At 38.2% G+C, this 17909-nt stretch overlaps 2 protein-coding genes across 2 annotated transcripts in view; both read left to right on the forward strand.

The window, feature by feature from the left end:
- LOC134846672 (uncharacterized) overlaps positions 1 to 2946 on the forward strand; it is a 6056-nt gene extending 3110 nt beyond the window's left edge. Inside the window, exons 4-5 of the mRNA XM_063864057.1 lie at positions 2148 to 2445; positions 2863 to 2946. Of these exons, the coding sequence (XP_063720127.1) occupies positions 2148 to 2445; positions 2863 to 2946 (382 nt within the window). The remainder of the gene's footprint in view (positions 1 to 2147; positions 2446 to 2862) is intronic.
- Positions 2947 to 8527: 5581 nt separating this feature from the next.
- On the forward strand, positions 8528 to 17622 carry LOC134846002 (uncharacterized). Its single transcript, XM_063863165.1, has 8 exons — positions 8528 to 8775; positions 8986 to 9027; positions 9135 to 9223; positions 10140 to 10300; positions 11925 to 12067; positions 15141 to 15213; positions 15415 to 15659; positions 16692 to 17622. Exons 1-8 carry the CDS (start codon positions 8724 to 8726, stop codon positions 17162 to 17164), a joined length of 1278 nt encoding a protein of 425 aa, XP_063719235.1. The 5' UTR covers positions 8528 to 8723; the 3' UTR covers positions 17165 to 17622.
- The last annotated feature ends 287 nt before the right edge of the window (positions 17623 to 17909 follow it).

A 17909-nucleotide genomic window follows, 5' to 3' on the forward strand; every position in this document is an offset into this window, starting at 1 on the left:
GGGGCGTTTCGAGTAACCCGGCTTATTTAAAAAAAATGTTGTTGGACTATTTTGTTTTGAGTGTTGTGCTGAAAAAGCAGCCCGCGTGTTTTGCAGTTGTGAGAAAACTTAACTGATAAAGCTTAACTGATAAAACAGTTGGTATAAGTTGAATTGGTGAATGAATTAACAATAACGTATTCTGTATGGTTCACCAGAAAACAAGAGAGTGATTCTCTCGCTCTACATCAAGTTGTTAATGCGGTCGGCTGGTACCGACCTTGACATATTCAATCTATCATCATGCAACGTTCACTCACACTATCACTAACACTATGACCTTTAACATCATCTAGTAAAAACAATAACAATTTCAAAAGGGGCGGCCTTCCTGCCGTATCACAGCAGTTAAAGTTAAATTAAACCAGTTATCCTCTTGATTGAAGTGCCATAGTGCTTGTCTTTTAGACTCAATTTGAATATGAACGCCATATCACACGCTATGAAAGGAACGAAATTCTTCCTGACGACCCAAATGGATTTTAACTTAGCGTAAACAAAAATAGAAGCTGTCTCTGAACCTTCTTTTAGGTCGAAACCAAACAAAATTTCTTTCTGGATTATGTACTCGGTTTGAGGGCTACTCATTGCCGTTCAAGAATTTGGAACCATTCGTCCCAATTGCTGGTTTGCAGTTTATCCGCTGATTTGCTTTGTGATTTTGTATCATAGCAGTGGTGTCTGCCCTCAAAACAGAACTACTGATGGGCAGTTTGTGGTTTCAAGCACTTCTAAAAACGTGTTTCAAACGTAGATGAGCTACCCTCTCCGTTTAAAGTTTGATCTTTAAACGAAACATCAAATAAAAATTTTAATCGTTTAATTGTGTATAAGATCCACTGTTTGTCCTTCCCCCCGTTTACAACCACCCCGCCCCCGTTTATGCCCCCGCCCACGTTACACCCCCCCCCCCCCCCCCCCCCACGCTTGCTCCTCATGTACACACCCCGTTTGTATCCCCTCTCTAGCTTTCACCACATTTACCCCCGAGCTTACCACTCCTCGTTAACATCTACCCCCGCCCCGCAGGGTCGAATTTAGGGGGCGGGGGCAAACAGTCTCCCTTTGTACTATTTTGAGGTATCCATTTTTGGCTGATGGACCCTAACATTTTTTTTTCTAAAGACGCTTTCGGCGCCTATTTTTTTAAAATTTTTTTGAGAGGGAAGCGCGTGCCAAAAAAAACGCGATTTTTTGCTCAACATTTTCCAAAAAATTTCTAAGAATGCCTTTTTTGGCCTATTTTTCAAAAATTTTGCGCAGAAAGTTTGGCCAAAACAGGGTCTTTTTGTGCTTTAGGAGAGCTCTCGAAAAACAATTTGATCGGCCTAAAAATGTTTTTGAAAATCCGCACCTCATGAGAAAATCCTAGATCCGCCCCTGCTCCTATGTGTCAAGTGTCCTGCTTGAAGTGAGGATTGAAGGACTAAACGCCCTGTCTCATTGTCTTTTAATTGATTTGCAAAATTTTTATTTTTTTCTCAAAAAAAATTCGCAGCTTAAAAAATTGACCCTGAATATGGATAGATACAGGTAATAAACTATTGCTTTCAAAATCCACCGAAGAATCTTCAAAACTATAAAAATGAACTACGGAGAAGAAACACTGGCTGCCATCACACGCTGAAACTTTTGCTCAAACTCAAGTCAAACAGAAAAAATACTCAAGTCAAACCTGTACCAATGTATTGGAGGAGACGAGGCGCAACGAATTTTCAAAGCCAGGAAACTAGGAGTGGATATCAAAACGGTACGGTATCCTTGTGTGTTGGACTACATTGAACCCTTTTTTAAACGCAGACGGAATGTGACGCACGAAAGGGTTTGTTCTATGGACGCAAACAACGAGAACATGAAACATTCAAAAAGATCGATGCGGAGCTCAGCGCGTTGGTGGGACGGTGCGACTTCACAGATGCGGCGGAGAATGTGCGAGAAATATTCATAAAAAATTCGAAAGAGTCGGACTGCCAGTGGGGTTTATCGCGTTCAACAAAAGGCAAGAGGAAGTTTATTGGGTTGTTTCATCTTATGAACGGGGGGATAGAGCATACAAATCGTACACGGGAAAGCCAGCGGCATCAGCGCCATACAACAACATCAAACAGGAACCTGTGGGGAACATCTGACGGGGAACACGATGTTTCCGAAACCGAGGGCGCGGCGGACGCGGAAACGTACCAGGGGGGTCAAATCTTAGGAAGTGCTATAAGTGCGATGCTCCCAACTTTAACGTTGGAAAATATAAATGTTTGCCCAACAAAAATGCCAGCTATAATGCACGCCGGAAATTTGGACACTTCGAAAGGACATGCCGAGGGACACGTCGTGGAACTAACAATTGGAGAGGAGGAGGACGCGTGGGAATGGTGCAGGAAGAGCAGGAACACCACCGGAGCAAGCAGAGTATGGAGAGTAATAATAAGAAACAACCAGTGGGATGGGTGAATCAAGAGGCGGAAGGAGAATTTGAGTCATCCAATGGATCCATTGAAAATATGGTGATGGCGATAAAGCGTAAGCGTAGAGAAATCAAATACAAAATCCGAAATGCAAGAATTCTGGCCAATGTGTGTGGTAAAAGCATGTTGTTGTGGGTCGACAGTGGCTCCCCGATAACTATCTTTAGTTCGCAAGAAATGACACACGGGCCATGGGGAGAGCGAATTTTTATCTAATCCCATGAAGGGTCTAATTTTTGGATAACAACAACAAGCGCATACATATTCTTGGAAAGGCTGAAGTGATTATCGAACTCAACGGGTGGGTCACTCAGCGGAAGACTCGGTCATTGCAGGAAATCATCAATCAATCCTGGGGCAGGACTTGATTGGTTCACTGGGGCTGGAGTTGGTCCAGATGGACCACGTGATGTCAGTGATGGAGTACAACACAAATGCCGGATAAGAGCTTGAGTTGGATGAGTGGCAATCATTCTTCTTTAAGTTGTTTCCAAAAATAATTACAAGAATAGGGTACATACGCAATGCCAAGGTACGGGAAGATTTCTTTGACATACTAAAACCAGTACAACAAAAAATGCGGAGAGTGCCCATTTGTCTACAGGATAAAATGGATAAGGAAATAACACGTCTCATTCAGGAGGGACAAATAACGAACTCGAAGAGTGTTCGGACAAACATTTCGTGTCCCCAATTATAATCAAGAAGAAGACCAAAGTATAAAATTGGGGTTCAAATCAAGAGAATTCAACTAACAGATACGCAAAAACAAGTACCAAATGCCAAATATAGAAGAGTTAATGGATGGATTAAGTCAGATAGTTGCAAAAAAAACGGGGAAGTCTATTTTACAACTCTTGACTTAACGTACGCATACGGGCAAGTGGCTTTCGAAACAAAAAGAAGTAAACAAAGTAACTTCTCATTAGTGAGAGGAGAATCCACCAGTACCTATCACTTTTAAAATGGATTTTTTGCTTTAACAACGATGCCCGTTGACTTTCAAAGAGTCATGGATACTTTAACTAAGGATTTCCTTCAAGCACACATATTAATCGATGACAATTGAATAGTTTCAAAAGGAACCAAAATTGAGCACATTTCGTTAGTAGAAAAAACGCTCAAGAAAATCAACGTGGCAAACGCGTCATTGAAGCTCCGAAAGTTCCAACTCGCAAAATCAAGTTGTCAATGGCTAGGACACCATATAAGCAACAACGGAGTTACCCCATTGATCCGAAAAACGAAAGCGATAGACGAATGGAATGCGGCGCAAACTAGACGAGAGCTAAAATCGTTGCTGGATTCTCTGCACACTTTACAGGATTTCTTACCAAACCTTGCAGAACTGAGCACACCGTTAAGACCACTCCTAAACCAAAATAATGGACTTATCAATGCAAAACGGCGTTCTACTACCTAAAGCGGTTGATGGCAAGCATAACTGAACTTAAACAATTCGATATACACAGTGAAACACCTGTCGTGTGCGAGGCAACGTTAGAACAGCACAGCCAAGAGGGATGGCAACTCATATCATTTGCATCTAGATATCTCAATCCCGCAAAACGTAAATAGTCAACCAACAAGCTCGAACTATTAGCTGTTGTATGGGCCATCGAACCTTACAGAAATTACCTTTACGCATGCCTTTTCTACAGTTATTTCAGATCACAAAACATTGTCTTCGCCAAAAGGAAACAAAACATTTTTCAGTAGATTAACAAGATGGTACGACAGGCTACTACCTTATGATTTTAAGATAGAACACCGTCAAGAGTCAAAAATTGGGATTTTAGATTATCTATCAAGATACCCTTCGTCGGATGCGCCCCCTTGCAAGTCATTATGACTTAACATTCACAGTCGCAAAAAACAAAATAATAAATGAAGCACTAAATCCGCCAAAGGAAATCATAAAAGTACGAAAAACCAAAGGACAGAGAAATTCAAGAACAGTACGCGGCAGAACCGAACGATAGAGGGAGGAAACTCATGCAATTAATTTTCTGCCAATGGACTCACGATATCGAGTGATTATGCAAATACATCAAGCAATCAAAGCCAGACCGAGGTCGTTAAGTCATGCGAGCAAAATCCAGCCAATGATGGACTAGATATTTGCACATCGCCTAATACATGCACGAGCGGAAAACAGAAAAACAGACTTCGTTCTCAAGTGTTAAATTCAAGTTACTCAAATTCTCATCATTACAAATTTTTTTTCGATAATTCAAGTTCCAAGGATATGGCCAAAAATTTCTCAACTCTAGCACCATATTAGCCAGAAAACAGCATGGCGATTGTAAATTCTCCGACCCAGTCAGGCAACGTAATCTCAATCTAGTTCTCAATAATCTAACTAATCGAACCACAACCCTGGGCTCGATTAGCTCTGACTCAGTTATTTAAATAATACCCCAGGACAAACTACCCCAACACGATACGGCATCAAAAAAACTCAACACGATCATTTCATCTCCATCTAAATTTCACGGCCTCTGGTAACCCCTCATAAACACAGACAGTGGATATATTCTTAGATACCGACGGTACGCAAAGTGTTGAGGAGAATGGATCATCCAGATGTAATTTCTCTCAAAACAGTGGAGGTTCACATCGAGAAAAACCCAATCCTGAAGATCATCAGGGATGCAATCCGAGACAAAAAACCAACAGCGAAGGAAATCATCACAAATCTACAAATCTAAGACAGTGTTTTGGACAATATTTTGCTATATAACCAAGGAAACCAGATATAGCCAAGGGTAATCTAGAAGAAACATTTAAACCGAATGTACCTAACGAGGTAGTCCAATTGGATTTTTGGGGGCCAGTTTAAGTCGTACTAGGAAGAAAAAATACGCAATTATAGCCGTCGATGTATTTTCTCCTTGGCCCTCGGCCTCTGTTTGTGGTAGCAATTACTCAAGGATTGTTTTGCAATTTCTGAAAAAGTGCATGGTCGCACACGGGCGTCCTTGAAAAATGCATATGGACGAAGCCTCCGGTTCTTCTATAAAAAGATACAACTTTTCTGTGAAAAGGGTCGGAACAAAAATAAAGTTTAGTTAAGTGTACGCAAACATAAACATTCAAAAGTATGTGTTTTTGAAATTCGATCCTAAAGACTGGATGGCACTCGCAATTTCTGATATTGACTGACAAAAGATGGATTTTAGCTATTAAGAAAATTCAATTTACAGCGATTTTTAGTGCAAGTCGCTTCTATTGAAAACAAAAATTGTTCGTAGTATAATTGTCTCTGAATTCCGCTTTTTCCTAAAATTCAGTTCTCTTTTCTCGGTAGCTAAACACCACCAACCGTTTAAGCACTTGACTTCGGACAAGTGCGTGGAATCCAAGACATCTACAAAAATCAAACTCATTAAACGGAGTGTAGGATCATAATGAAAATATTTGATGAGATGCAACTATTTTCAATCCTTGTTTTTAAGCAGGAAATGAGTTAACGAAGGGTGGGAACTTTTTAAAAACATCAATTATTAAAAAATATCATTGGTGGATCTGACTTTTAGCAAGGAGCTGGGGTTTTTGTTCCTCAGTTTGGCGAAATATAATTCATTTTTCGTCTACAGAAGTTTAAGTTTTTCACAAGTACTAAAACAAATTCTTTTTTATCTTATTTTCCAGCTTTTATTGATATAATATATTGGCATCCAAATTTTAGACACAGTCAGTCCAAACTGCGTGTCATAAAATAGTGACGAAAAGAAATTCTTGCTGGTGAAAATACTGAACTCCCGAGATAAGGTGGTATCGGCCCAATCGCTTTCTAATTCAGTGACCGTGTCAGTTGACACAAAAAAGCAGCAAAGTTGTGTTTCTCAGAGCGGGTATTTCAATAAAGCCAAAAGCATCTCCCCTCAAGCCGTCCCGGCAACTTACTTGGAATTGGAATTGTCCTCTCCCCGGACATCTCAGAATCAAAAACTGCCACAATTTATCAATAAACACCTTAACTACGAATCAATTTAACTTTTTCTAAACTTCATGGTAGAAAACAAAATGAAAACCTGATTTGAACAGCTGAGATTATCCCGATTCTGAGAGAAATTTGAAAATTTAAATTGCTTATTGAGCTTCTCATCAGTGTCAATTCTATGTACTCCGATAAAACCAATCTAATTACTCTTTCTATTTTCGTGTGGGTTTCAGGGTGCATATACAAAACAGTTCCATGCAAAACAGTGCCATATAAAAGAGTCCAAAACATCAAAAAAAATTCTTAAAAAAATCCCACAGAAAACAGTCCAAAACCAATTGAATTTTCTGACCTTGATCTTTTGGCGCCGACAGAATTGACTTACACTTTGGAAAGTTAAATCAGATCAAAAGCAGAGACTTAATGGTATAGTGGTTAGAGCATTAGACTCAAGTTCTTAAGATCAAACAATGGAATCCCCGTCGGCAATTATTTTCTTTCCAATTTTCCGGAAAAAGTTTGGGTAAATTTAAAAACGGGAAAATCTAGGGTACAACAAATATAGACGGATGGGTGGGGGGGGGGGTGAAATCAACACTTTGTATGTATCCAATAACTTTCCGGTTTCAGGTCGACTCTAGCTCAATTTTGAAAAATCAAGGAAAACAGTTGATTTTCGAAAGTTTTTTTGTTTGGCAATGAGGAATGAATGTTAAAATTGAAAACAAAACAATTCTGATTGGGAACAAATTAAATGTCATTCGGAGCAGACAAAAACGTTCCATCACAGAACCATTTATCTGATAACAATAGACAGTTTAACCCAGGTAACGTGGCGAACACAATAACCCGATTCTCATCTTGGGGACCAGAAGCGTGCAGAAAGAACTGCTCTCCATCGTGAGTTTTCTGTAGAGCCAGAGGTAATTCGAAGCCAGTCAGCGAAGTTAGCTCTGCCATCTTTGGTCTTTTTTCGCGTAGAGCTCTATTTACAGCTTGCTGATTAGCAGTATAACTAGGTAAATTGCAGCTGTTTGTGGGTTCACATCATATTGGGCTGAGAAAATTGTCTGCCGTGGTGTTACATCGGATACTGCTGCTCGATCCTTAAATGTTTTCTGAACGTAGGTTCTGAACTTACGTTTTTTGAGGTCAGTTGGATCGGGGAAGTAGCAGTGTTTTTCAGCGATCTCAACGGAGCGTTCACGTATCCATTGTAACTACTTTGTGTGCAGCGCGAGGAAAGAGAGTTGTCTGACAGTTTTCGGTGTTTAATATAAGCAGACCTTTCAAATTTCAGTAACTCCGAATTTTTGATAGTAAATTTGATTTCCGTCGATAGTTAGTGAATTTCGTTCTTTTGAGTTTTGCCAAGTGTTCGCAAGTGAAGCAACTTGAACAACCTGTCTCTTTTTGCATGGAATAAATAAAGGGTCCACTCTTTTGATTGCGTTAAATTTTATGTTTTGCATAATTTTGCTTTTTATGAGTGGCTGCTGCTGTTATCTAGGTTTTTCTAATTTCTCTGCGATACTACTTATGTTAGCCCGATTAGTTGTCATGAAAATGTGTTGAATCCGAGAGAATTTTTTAAATTAGTTTCTGGAACAATTATCAATTCGATCAGTAGAACTGTTTTTTGGACTATTGTGTATATGACTGTTTTGTACAGGCGCGGGGTTTCAGACACATTGACGGATCTGAATAGGCTGAAGCTTAGTCGGGTAAAATAATGTCAGAGAAAAGTACCAAAAGTGAAATCATATGGGCTTAGAGCGTATTTTATTACTGAAGGATGGGGTTTTCACATTTCCATCCCTTTCCAAAAAATGCTTTGGCTACATTCACATTGATCTAACTCTGAATTTCGTGTGTTCTTCAGACAGTTGTCATGGTACATACAGCTTTTTTCTGTATATTTATGGGTGCAAAGTCAGTATGAGAATTTGAAAATAAAACTCGACACGGTGTCACTTGCTCTAAACAGAGGCCAGAATACAAGATTGGGTCAAAACAAACATGTTCTACTAATTTGCATCAGTTAACCGATCGTCAAACTAAATTTTAAGTCAATCAAACTGCAAGTTTGTCATGAACAGTTAAAATGTAAATTTCATACACTTTTAATGACAGCAAATTTGTTGTTTTAATGCCGAACTATGAGTAACTTAATGAAACTATAAAACAACCCCTCTCTCTGAGATGGTTTTTGATTTTAATTCGCAGTAGAGTTATTTATTTCGCCAGATGAAAGTCTTGTGGTAAGAATTGCTGTTATGGAAATTGACTGTGACTCGCCGAATATTTCCTGCCACGAGTTAAACAACGGTTAGCAACAAACAAATAAGCCGATCGGCGGGCAATTAAATTAGAATATCAGGCTCCGAACAGTTACATTTTTAAACGAATTTCTTAAATTTTTTTTAAATTTCAAAACTTCCAATTTGATGTTTTGAAGGAGAATACGGTTTTCGAACAGATTTTTGTAAAATTTTTGATTAAACCTTGGTAATTTTATTTTTTTTTGAAATATTTCAGAGGCGTCTAAATGTATCCGAGATGGTACATACGGTCTTATTGGTGAGTCACCTACATTATTTCAATTTTTATTTTCATTAACATTTTTAAGCATCCCTGTCCCCCATTAAAATGAACTCTCTGCTAGTAATGCGCATTGTGGTGTTCAGGTGCGATGTGGTTGATGGGAGTGATTGGGATCATAGCTAATTCAGTCACTATTGTAGTGCTCAAACGACTCATCTCAGTCGACATAGAGGCAAGTGCATCTCAAATAATAGAATCAAGTCGAAGAAGGTTGGATTTTGAAAGTGATGACATGGAAAATTTTTTAGCTTGACCAAAAGGACTCACTTTTACTGCAAAGACTCTCTTCTTTTCCGAAAATTATTTTTATAATGCCGGCTCCGAAAATTGAAAAATAGAGCAGAATAAAGCGCCCCTCCCATCCTCAGTCGATCATAACACTACACCCACCTGGTTAAAACAAAATATTTTTTAAAAAAATGACCACGAAATTCGTTACTATTCTTGAGAATAAAAAAAAAAACATAAAATCCCAAATGACGAATCTATAATAAATCAACTTTTCCAATAAAAGTTTATATTAGCAATAATTTGGCAACAGTTAGCAGCAGTTTTTTTCAAACTTGAGGCATTTGAGTTTGTTTTTTGTAACTTTTGCTATTTTCGATGAACCACAATTGACGTGGGAAGGAAATGTAGCGTAGGTTTTGCTTTTTCAACGCGTTTTGTTTCTTCAAATAAAGCTCTCAGGGAATCAAATGGAATGTCACACTAAGGCTCTAACAGTCATGATTCGAGCTCTAAAATAAGTTCAAAATTTAATGGCGTCGAGAAAAATTGACCAGCATTTTTTTGGTTTGTGACATTCACCTCAATAATGATGAAACCCAATTTAATTAAACTGCAGTTTATATGCTCTTTTTACAATAATTAGTTCTCATTCTTGCAGTTTTATTACGCAATTCAATACCCTTTATTAAACATATTAACCGGGAAATTACTGGAAAAAAAATGAAAAAATGTTTCCGGAAACTTGTTCTGATTTTTTTTCGATTTTAAATATATATAATTTTTTTCAAATACATGAATTATTGAGGTTATCGGAGTATTCCTTGCTACATTCCTAGCTATATTTGTTTCCGTTCTAGCGCCAGATCATGAACTTTATCCTGATCACAATTGCACTGAATGACATCGCGTTCCAGACGCTGTTTCCCACTCTAGTGCTCTGGTTCCAGGCATACCCGGAGTACATAGAACAGTACGACTGGTACCGAAACTTCACACAACCACACAGCCCCACATTCAGGTAGATTTTTTCAAAGAATAATTCAACAGCGACTAAAAAAATTCTCACAAGGAAACAAAGCGAGTGAAAAACCACAGAAGTATAGCAAAATTTGACCTTGTAATTTTTTTTGGTCTATTAACCGGCCAAAAATACTAAAAAAGTATATAGAATACTTATGTAGCAACCGTGGGTTGATAAATTTACGCTCTTTTCTTCAAAATTTTGGGCTCATTTGTTTGGCTGCTCAATTCTGGCTGGTTTACACAGCTCTGTTACACACCCCTCTCATAAAAGTATAACAAAAAGCCCATCATCATCATCATCATCATCATCATCATCATCATCACAGAGTTGTTTTGTGCACTTTTTTGTGAATTCAGAAGTGCTAGATCCTCTTTTTAGTCTTCGAATATCATATCAAAAAAACTCCTTAAAATTCGCCAGCTCTCGCGGACGCTTTTTCTTAGGGATTCGACCCCCTGTCGACCCAAAGGGTCCCTCCTTCCTTTGTACTATTTTAATATATCCATTTTTGGCTGACTGACCTTAAAATTTTTCTAAACGGAGCTACTAAAAACAGTACAGTTTCAGTACTGCGCCAGTATCAGTTTATCTCTGATCGAAGATAAATCAGCGCAAAAATTCAGCAATGAAACAAAACTGTACAGCAACATCACTGAAATTTCGCAAAAACAGCATTAAAAAGACTTTATGGCGGTTAAAAATTTTACTTACTAAGTTGAAAATGTTTTTTTAAGTCTCTCCAAGCCCGGGTTGACCAAAAATGCTTATCATCAATTCTCATAAATGGGAAATTTCTTGTCATACAATTCCATACAATTCCATACGCACAGAAAATTGTATGAAATCTCTATAATAAACATTTTCCCATAAATGTAAATTGTATGACAAACATTTTTGCCATACATGGAAGTTGTATGACAAACATTTTTCGGAAATTTTTTTTCAAATGCGGCACAAATTACCTTAACACCCATCTAATAAGCCGTGCAATCTGTGAACAGAGAAGAAAACCTGAGAAAAAAGTTTTTTTTAGAAGTTGCAACCTCAGTTTCTTAATTTTCTGCAGGAAATCTTCTCAACTCTTTAGTTAGCAGCAAGTTAGCTTAATTGATGGGTTCTTTCTTCAGATAAAGAAACTCAATCAACCAGAACTCTGGTCCCAAAGTTTTTGTGGATCAAATTCAATCCTTTATTGAGGTTACCCTCTTTTTTTTGCATTTGAGTTTGGAAATCACTTGAAAGTTATTTGATTCGACACAAAAGTAGTTTTCGGAGCTCCATTATCTGGTTTGGTTGCTTTTCTTTGCAGATTTCACAAATCAAATCTCAGGAAAAATCAACGTGGAGCCAGAAAAGAGCCGTTTATACATCGTTTGATTAACTCACACTTAACTGTTGTTTGCAGTCTAAATGAATACTGGTTCTTCCTAAAAAGAGCACTGGATTAATCCCTATGTTTTTCAGCATCATCTTCTGAACTTGTTTTATTTATTTCCTAGCTTTGAAATTTATATTTAAGAAGCGTAGGATGTATCCATCAATTTTGACAACCATCCACTTTTGAAAAACTATCAATTTTTTAAAAATGATTAGTACACGATGTGGAGTCCTGTTTTAGACGCAAAAGCGCCTTGTTGAGGAACTTTACAGTGAAGGGGAGAAATGTACTTAAGTTCTCCCTACAACCAGGCTTGATGCTGGACAGTCTGTTGCTTTATCTTCTGCTGGCTTACTTCCTCTGGTACTGCGCCAAGATGAAAAGTGAGTGTAAAAAATGATGAAAATCCCAAAAATACCATTGTATTTTCTAATGATGGAACCAACCACGGCTCGTCAAGCTGAACATTGAAAAACTCTTTTTGTATCAAGTTACCCCCCCCCCCCCCCCCTCCCAAATAGACCAAGTTAAGATCCTCCACAGCGTTCAATATAAATTAAACTTGCTAAGCGCGAAAAGCTCAATTCTGATGGGCTGAAAATTCCCACTTAGAACCAAGTTAACATCCCCCCCTCTAAACGTGTTTGGGGGGGGGGGGGGGATGTTAACTTGGTCCCTCTTTTTAATTGATAGTCTATATGTTCCATTACAACGTTTTTGTGGTGAGAGAATTTCGTTTTTCTAGATGAAATGTTTTCTTTTAATTCAGTTAACAACCAATTAGAAATGAAAATAGGATACATTGGAATGCATATGAGTTCCGCGCAAACTCTTTTTTTTCCACAAATAGGCGGGATCTATCTAAAAATCTCCCGCTCATGTGGTATCTACTAGCAAACTTCACACCTCTAAATAAAAACTGTGATTTAGCTCTAGATTTTTTTGTGAAGTCTAATTTTGTTGCATTCTGATTGCTCGAAAGTTCGCTGATTTAATATAGCTAACCATCCCCAGTTTTTTGAAACGGGGATAGGTAGGGAGATCCTTTTGACGATAGATTTGAATGTCATACGGTATCAAAAACGTTTGGGAGATTAAAAAAGTCCAATACTCAAATTTTGTTCTCACAGGTGATAGGACGTATAATTTGGTGTGCGTGCATTTAATTGATGTATCAGTAAGTTACCGTATCAGTAAATCGATTTATGAGACAATTACATAACCAGTTGCGTCATAATAACTACTAACTGCGCTTTAAATAAACTCATCGAAAAAAATTGAAAACATTGTATGCGGATTCCAAAACAAGCCAAAATCAGATTTGTCGCGGAATCCACACCATTGCTACTTTTCTTGGATCTTTTTGCTGTTATGGATTCCACTAGCAAAGTTTTAAAACACTGCTCCGCTCAAAATCGCTCCAAAACTAGACGAAATTGCAGTATCCGCAACCGTATTTGCGGAATCCAGAGCAGTTTGTGGAGTCCACAAACAAACAATAAGTCATGTGTATAGTTAAATTGAGCTGTTGCGGAATCCGCAACTGTACATGGAATCCGCAAGGTGCAAGTGGAACCCGCAAATTGTAAGTGGAATCCGCATTTTGTTTGCGGATTCCGTTTGCATATATGTATATATGTAGTGGCGCTTAAAATTATATCTTTTAATTACTTGATTTGATTTTACCAGAATAGAAATTTACTAGATCAGTTGTTGGGATAATGGAATCTCAATTACTCACCAGTATTTGGGATCGATGAAATCCCAAATACTGAACTAAATCGACAATTTGCTATGCGTTGGGTTTCTAATCACTCTCAACCTAATGACTTCAAATAATGAATTTGTTCCATTTTTATTTCATATTATTCCAGTTTTTGGGATTCCATCAGTACAAACACTGGCCAGTATTTGGGATTGATGGAATCCCAAACACTGACCTAATTTGGTGATATGCTGTGTGTTGTGTTTTCATACACTTAATTCAATGACTCGAAATTTTGAAACTATTTGGTGTTGTGTCTCCAAAAAACTAAAAGATGACATCCACCGATTTAGGTAACCAATGTTATAGGACTTGTTCATGGATTCCGCTGACAATAGTTGAGTCCTTACTTTTAAATTCCGCATTGCTAAAGATAAGAATTCCAGCTCTAGCTTTTAATTGTTCATATGCAAATTCAGCGTTGAACAAATTCGCAATCCACTTACAGTTTGCGGAACCCGATTAAATTTGCGGATTCCGCTTTTATTTTGCAGAGTCCACTTACAGTTGCGGAACCCAAAACAAATAGCTATATTCGCTTGTAGCGGAATCCGCGACACAACAAATGTGCCGACAAATTTTACCTTACACTCATATGTACGCGGAATCCACGGAAGTTTTGTAAGTGGAGTCCACGTACATTTTGGAACATGTTTAAGATTAGTTTCTGGAATCCAGGAACATACAGACACAAAATTGTGCGCCTATCCAGTGCACAATTTGGCCTCGTAATGAAAAAGTTTCGATTCTTTGGCTCTAAAACTTAATTTATAACATTGCTGCGCATAATTCCAAACAAATTTTGAGGTCAAATAATTTTAAAAATGTTCCTTTAGAAATGTTGCTTTGAAAAAAATATTTTCGGTTTACTGATCACGTAATTTCTTTTTCGGCTTACGGATCTGGTCTGCCCGTTTTCGGGTTGCTGTCACATCAGTTTACTGACCTACCACCGATAATTTTTATTCCTACTTTCGAAAAAAAGACAGAATATTTGTGCTCGGGTTTTGCTTTTTCTCCAAATATTTTTCGACATTTCGACATTTTTGGCAAAATTTGTTAAGCCATCTGGAAAATTTTGAATTCGAAAACTTAAAGTTAAACAAATAATAATTTAAAACTGTTTTATCTAAGAACATGGTATGGGGAAACTAACACGGGCTTCGTCTAACGCGCGAAACTTCGTCCTGATACGAGCTTTGTCCTGATACGAGCAGTCTTGTTCGAAGAAAAGATACGGCTTTCCGAGAAAAATACGAGAAAAAAATAATATTTAGGCTCAGGGTTTGTTTTTGCCTGGCATAATTTTGTCATACTTGTCCTGACGTTTTGATTTATGCTTTTATACCACCTGTGATTTTTTTCTGTCAATAGGTTTTTGATATTTTTTGTCTTCAACTTTTTTTTAGCATGTGGAGGAATGTTATTACAAAAAACCCTAAAAATTCCAGTCGTTGTCAATTTTTATATTTTTGACTGGATTTGTTATTGTTTAGAGCTTAACGGGCAGCCGGAACAATTATGACGTCGCCCTTTTACGAGAAATCTTGTTTAGTTTTATCAGTTTTTTCCTCAAGCGCCTAAAAAATTGATTGGCTGTTTGCCACCCTTTTCTTTTTCAATTTTTCAATAACTCTCGCTAAAAAAATGATCGACACTCTTTATAAAAGAAAAAATGATATTTGTTTTAGGTCAGTTTGGAGCTAGAAGATCAGTTGGGATTATCGAAGAGAAACAGAAAAAATTCAAAACTCTCTGCTGCAGGTAAAAAAGCGCAAAACTTATTTTTTGCGCTTTAAAACAGTACTAGTTGATTAATTGTACTAACAATTAATGTATATTTTTCTCAAACCAAAAAAAATGTAGAAAATTAAAAAATTTATATCTATCAAAAAATTCCAAAAGATACCTAATACCAACTCGCTCAGCAGCAGGCTACTGATCTTGTACGAGTGTTTAATGTAGCATTCCACCACTGGTCACAGCCTATTCGATTGGCGTGTTCGTGCTGGGAGACATCTTCATGTTGGAGAAGCCCTCTTTGTTCATATCTGTGGCTCTTCTGGTGGGAGTGTGTGTGCCAGTGTTTGTACTCAACTTCTCCCGCCTGCGCAGTATGAAGAGACTGATGAAGGAGTTGGAGGAGTTGGCGGGAAACATAGAGGAGGACTCGGAGGATGAAAATGATGAGACATCGGTTTACGGCGACAGTTAGTGTGTAATTACAGCAAAGATATACGAATTTTTTCCAAATAGGTCCAAATCAGGGGCGGATCTAGAATTTTCTCGAGGGGGGGGGGGGGCGGATTTCAAACAATTTTCGAAAATTTTGTCGACCTTTGTTTTTTTAGGACGACCAAAATGATTTTTCGAGCTCTCCCAAAGCACTGTTTTATCTTCTGTCCCTATTTTGGCCAAATTTTCTGCGCCGCAGGCGAATCTTTGAAAAAGCAGGCCAAACAGCGTTTTTAGCACATTTTGGAAAAATTTTGCCAAAAAATTGCCAGAAAATTTTTAGGGTCCGTCGCCAAAAATTGATATCTCAAAATAGTACAAAGTCGGGACCCTTTGGGTCGGCAGGGGGTCGAATCCCTGAGGAGAGGAGCGTCTGACCCCCCCCCCCCCCCCCCCCCCCCCTCCCCCTCCTAAATCCGCCCCTGGTCCAAATAAAGATCTTATATACACCTATTATTATTCTATTAGTCTTACTTTTTATTTCTTGTTAGCTTGAGTCGTATTCGAATTTTTGTGGCTATACGACTATCGCTCTATTCTCTTCAGCTGAAGTTAAGAAATCACATCTGAGTTAACCAACCTCAAAATCCAGTGGATGATCAAGGATTTTCTTGAAAGTAGCGAGTTTAAAAAAAACATCAAAGACTTTTTTAGGCCCTGCAAATTAATTTTCCGAGCTCTCCCAAATCACTATGAAGACCCTATTTTGACCAAAACTTTTGCGCCGCTGGAAATTTTTGATTCCTGATTTAAAAAAATAGGTTAGTAAAAAAAAACATTTTTGGCCATTTTTCGGAAATTTATTGTCGAAAAAGATGTTTTTTTTTCTAGTCGCGCACTTCCTACCTCAAAATTAGTATTTATTGGCGCCCAAGGCGCCTTAAGAAAAAATTTAGGGTCAGTCAGCCAAAATTGACGTGTTAAGAAGAACCTACAAGGGTACGCAATATGACCGACATAGATTCATTCCCATCAGCGCCGTCGTCTTCGATTTGATTTTAATTCAGGTATTCAAGACGAGAAGCCGGACGAACGGCCAGAAATTCTCCCCGCGGAACCCACAGGCCGTCGTCCAACGAGCGAACACGTCCGAACATCCTACGACAGCGATCCGAGCTCACAAAACGAAGCCTCCACATCAGCCGTTGTTCTAGCACCTCAACGTCGAGATAGCCGAAACCCAAATAACCGACTGAGCATTGGTCGAATGCAGAAAAAGTTGGACAGGATGTTTAAAAAACAGAGTCTAAAAGCGACAAATAAAAGTTTGACAAAATCTAAAAGCCAGGAGGAGCTAGAGAGCCGACACAATAATTGGAGAAGAACCGCCCTAATTTCTTCACTCTGCAGTGTTGTTTGTGTTTTGCCTTCTTTTGTTTACTTTGTAGTGAAGTCAACTTCGTTTTTCAAACGAGAATATTACGATCACGAGTGGGTCTCAGTTTGTTTCGGATACGTGAGTTTCTCTTCTTTTACATGATACTAGCTCCGATTAATTTCTTCATAAACCCATTCGTGTATTACTTCACTAACCGTGAGTTTAGAAAGAAGTTTAGGTCGACTTTTAAATGTTTGTTCATCCGAAGATACAGACGAGGGTCGGGTTTCACGACTGCTGACCATTCGATCGCTTCGTCAGCTATGGAGTTACCCGATATTCATCGCCAGTCGATTCGGAGCACACCGAGTTTCAATCGGAACCGAGCGACTGTTTCCGAACTGTAAACCCGATAGGCCATTTAGAACTTTTTAGTCATCATTTCTTATACGCTTAAAACTTATTTAAATGGACTTATTTATTTTTTGAAACCTGTCGGAGATTCGCCCCAGATAACTTAATAATCAATGTCATATTGTTGTAATTTTAGGTTTTCCAAAAAATATTCATTCTAGGAACTCATCCCTTCCGTGACATAAGAGTTTCAAACTTGGATAGTATTAAAGGACAACCATTTTGGCCGAACGATCATACGCACGCTGTTTACTAAAAAAAACTTCGGGCGCCAACAATTTCCAATTTCAAACGACGAGCTTAAAAATCGAATTTTGAATCTTCTCGAATTTTTGACTCCGGCACAAAACTATTTTGACGAAAAAGGATTTTCTTGGTGATTCAAAGAAACTCTCAAAACCAGTTTTACCTACCAATTGATTTAAGCAATATATCAATGTTGTTGAAAACAAGAGAGAAAATATATCTGAGAAAATCATTGATCAAGTCTACC

This window comes from Symsagittifera roscoffensis, chromosome 5 (assembly GCF_963678635.1).
Source record: "Symsagittifera roscoffensis chromosome 5, txSymRosc1.1, whole genome shotgun sequence".
NCBI classification, from domain to species: domain Eukaryota; kingdom Metazoa; phylum Xenacoelomorpha; order Acoela; family Convolutidae; genus Symsagittifera; species Symsagittifera roscoffensis.

Bases quoted from the DNA above. Each gene is read 5' to 3' on its own strand.
- LOC134846002 (XM_063863165.1), top strand. From the start codon at position 8,724: ATGGAAATTGACTGTGACTCGCCGAATATTTCCTGCCACGAGTTAAAC. The intron at 9,224-10,139 runs GCAAGTGCATCT...TTTCCGTTCTAG, and splicing joins TCATCTCAGTCGACATAGAG to CGCCAGATCATGAACTTTAT. The intron at 10,301-11,924 runs GTAGATTTTTTC...GTCCTGTTTTAG, and splicing joins CCACACAGCCCCACATTCAG to ACGCAAAAGCGCCTTGTTGA.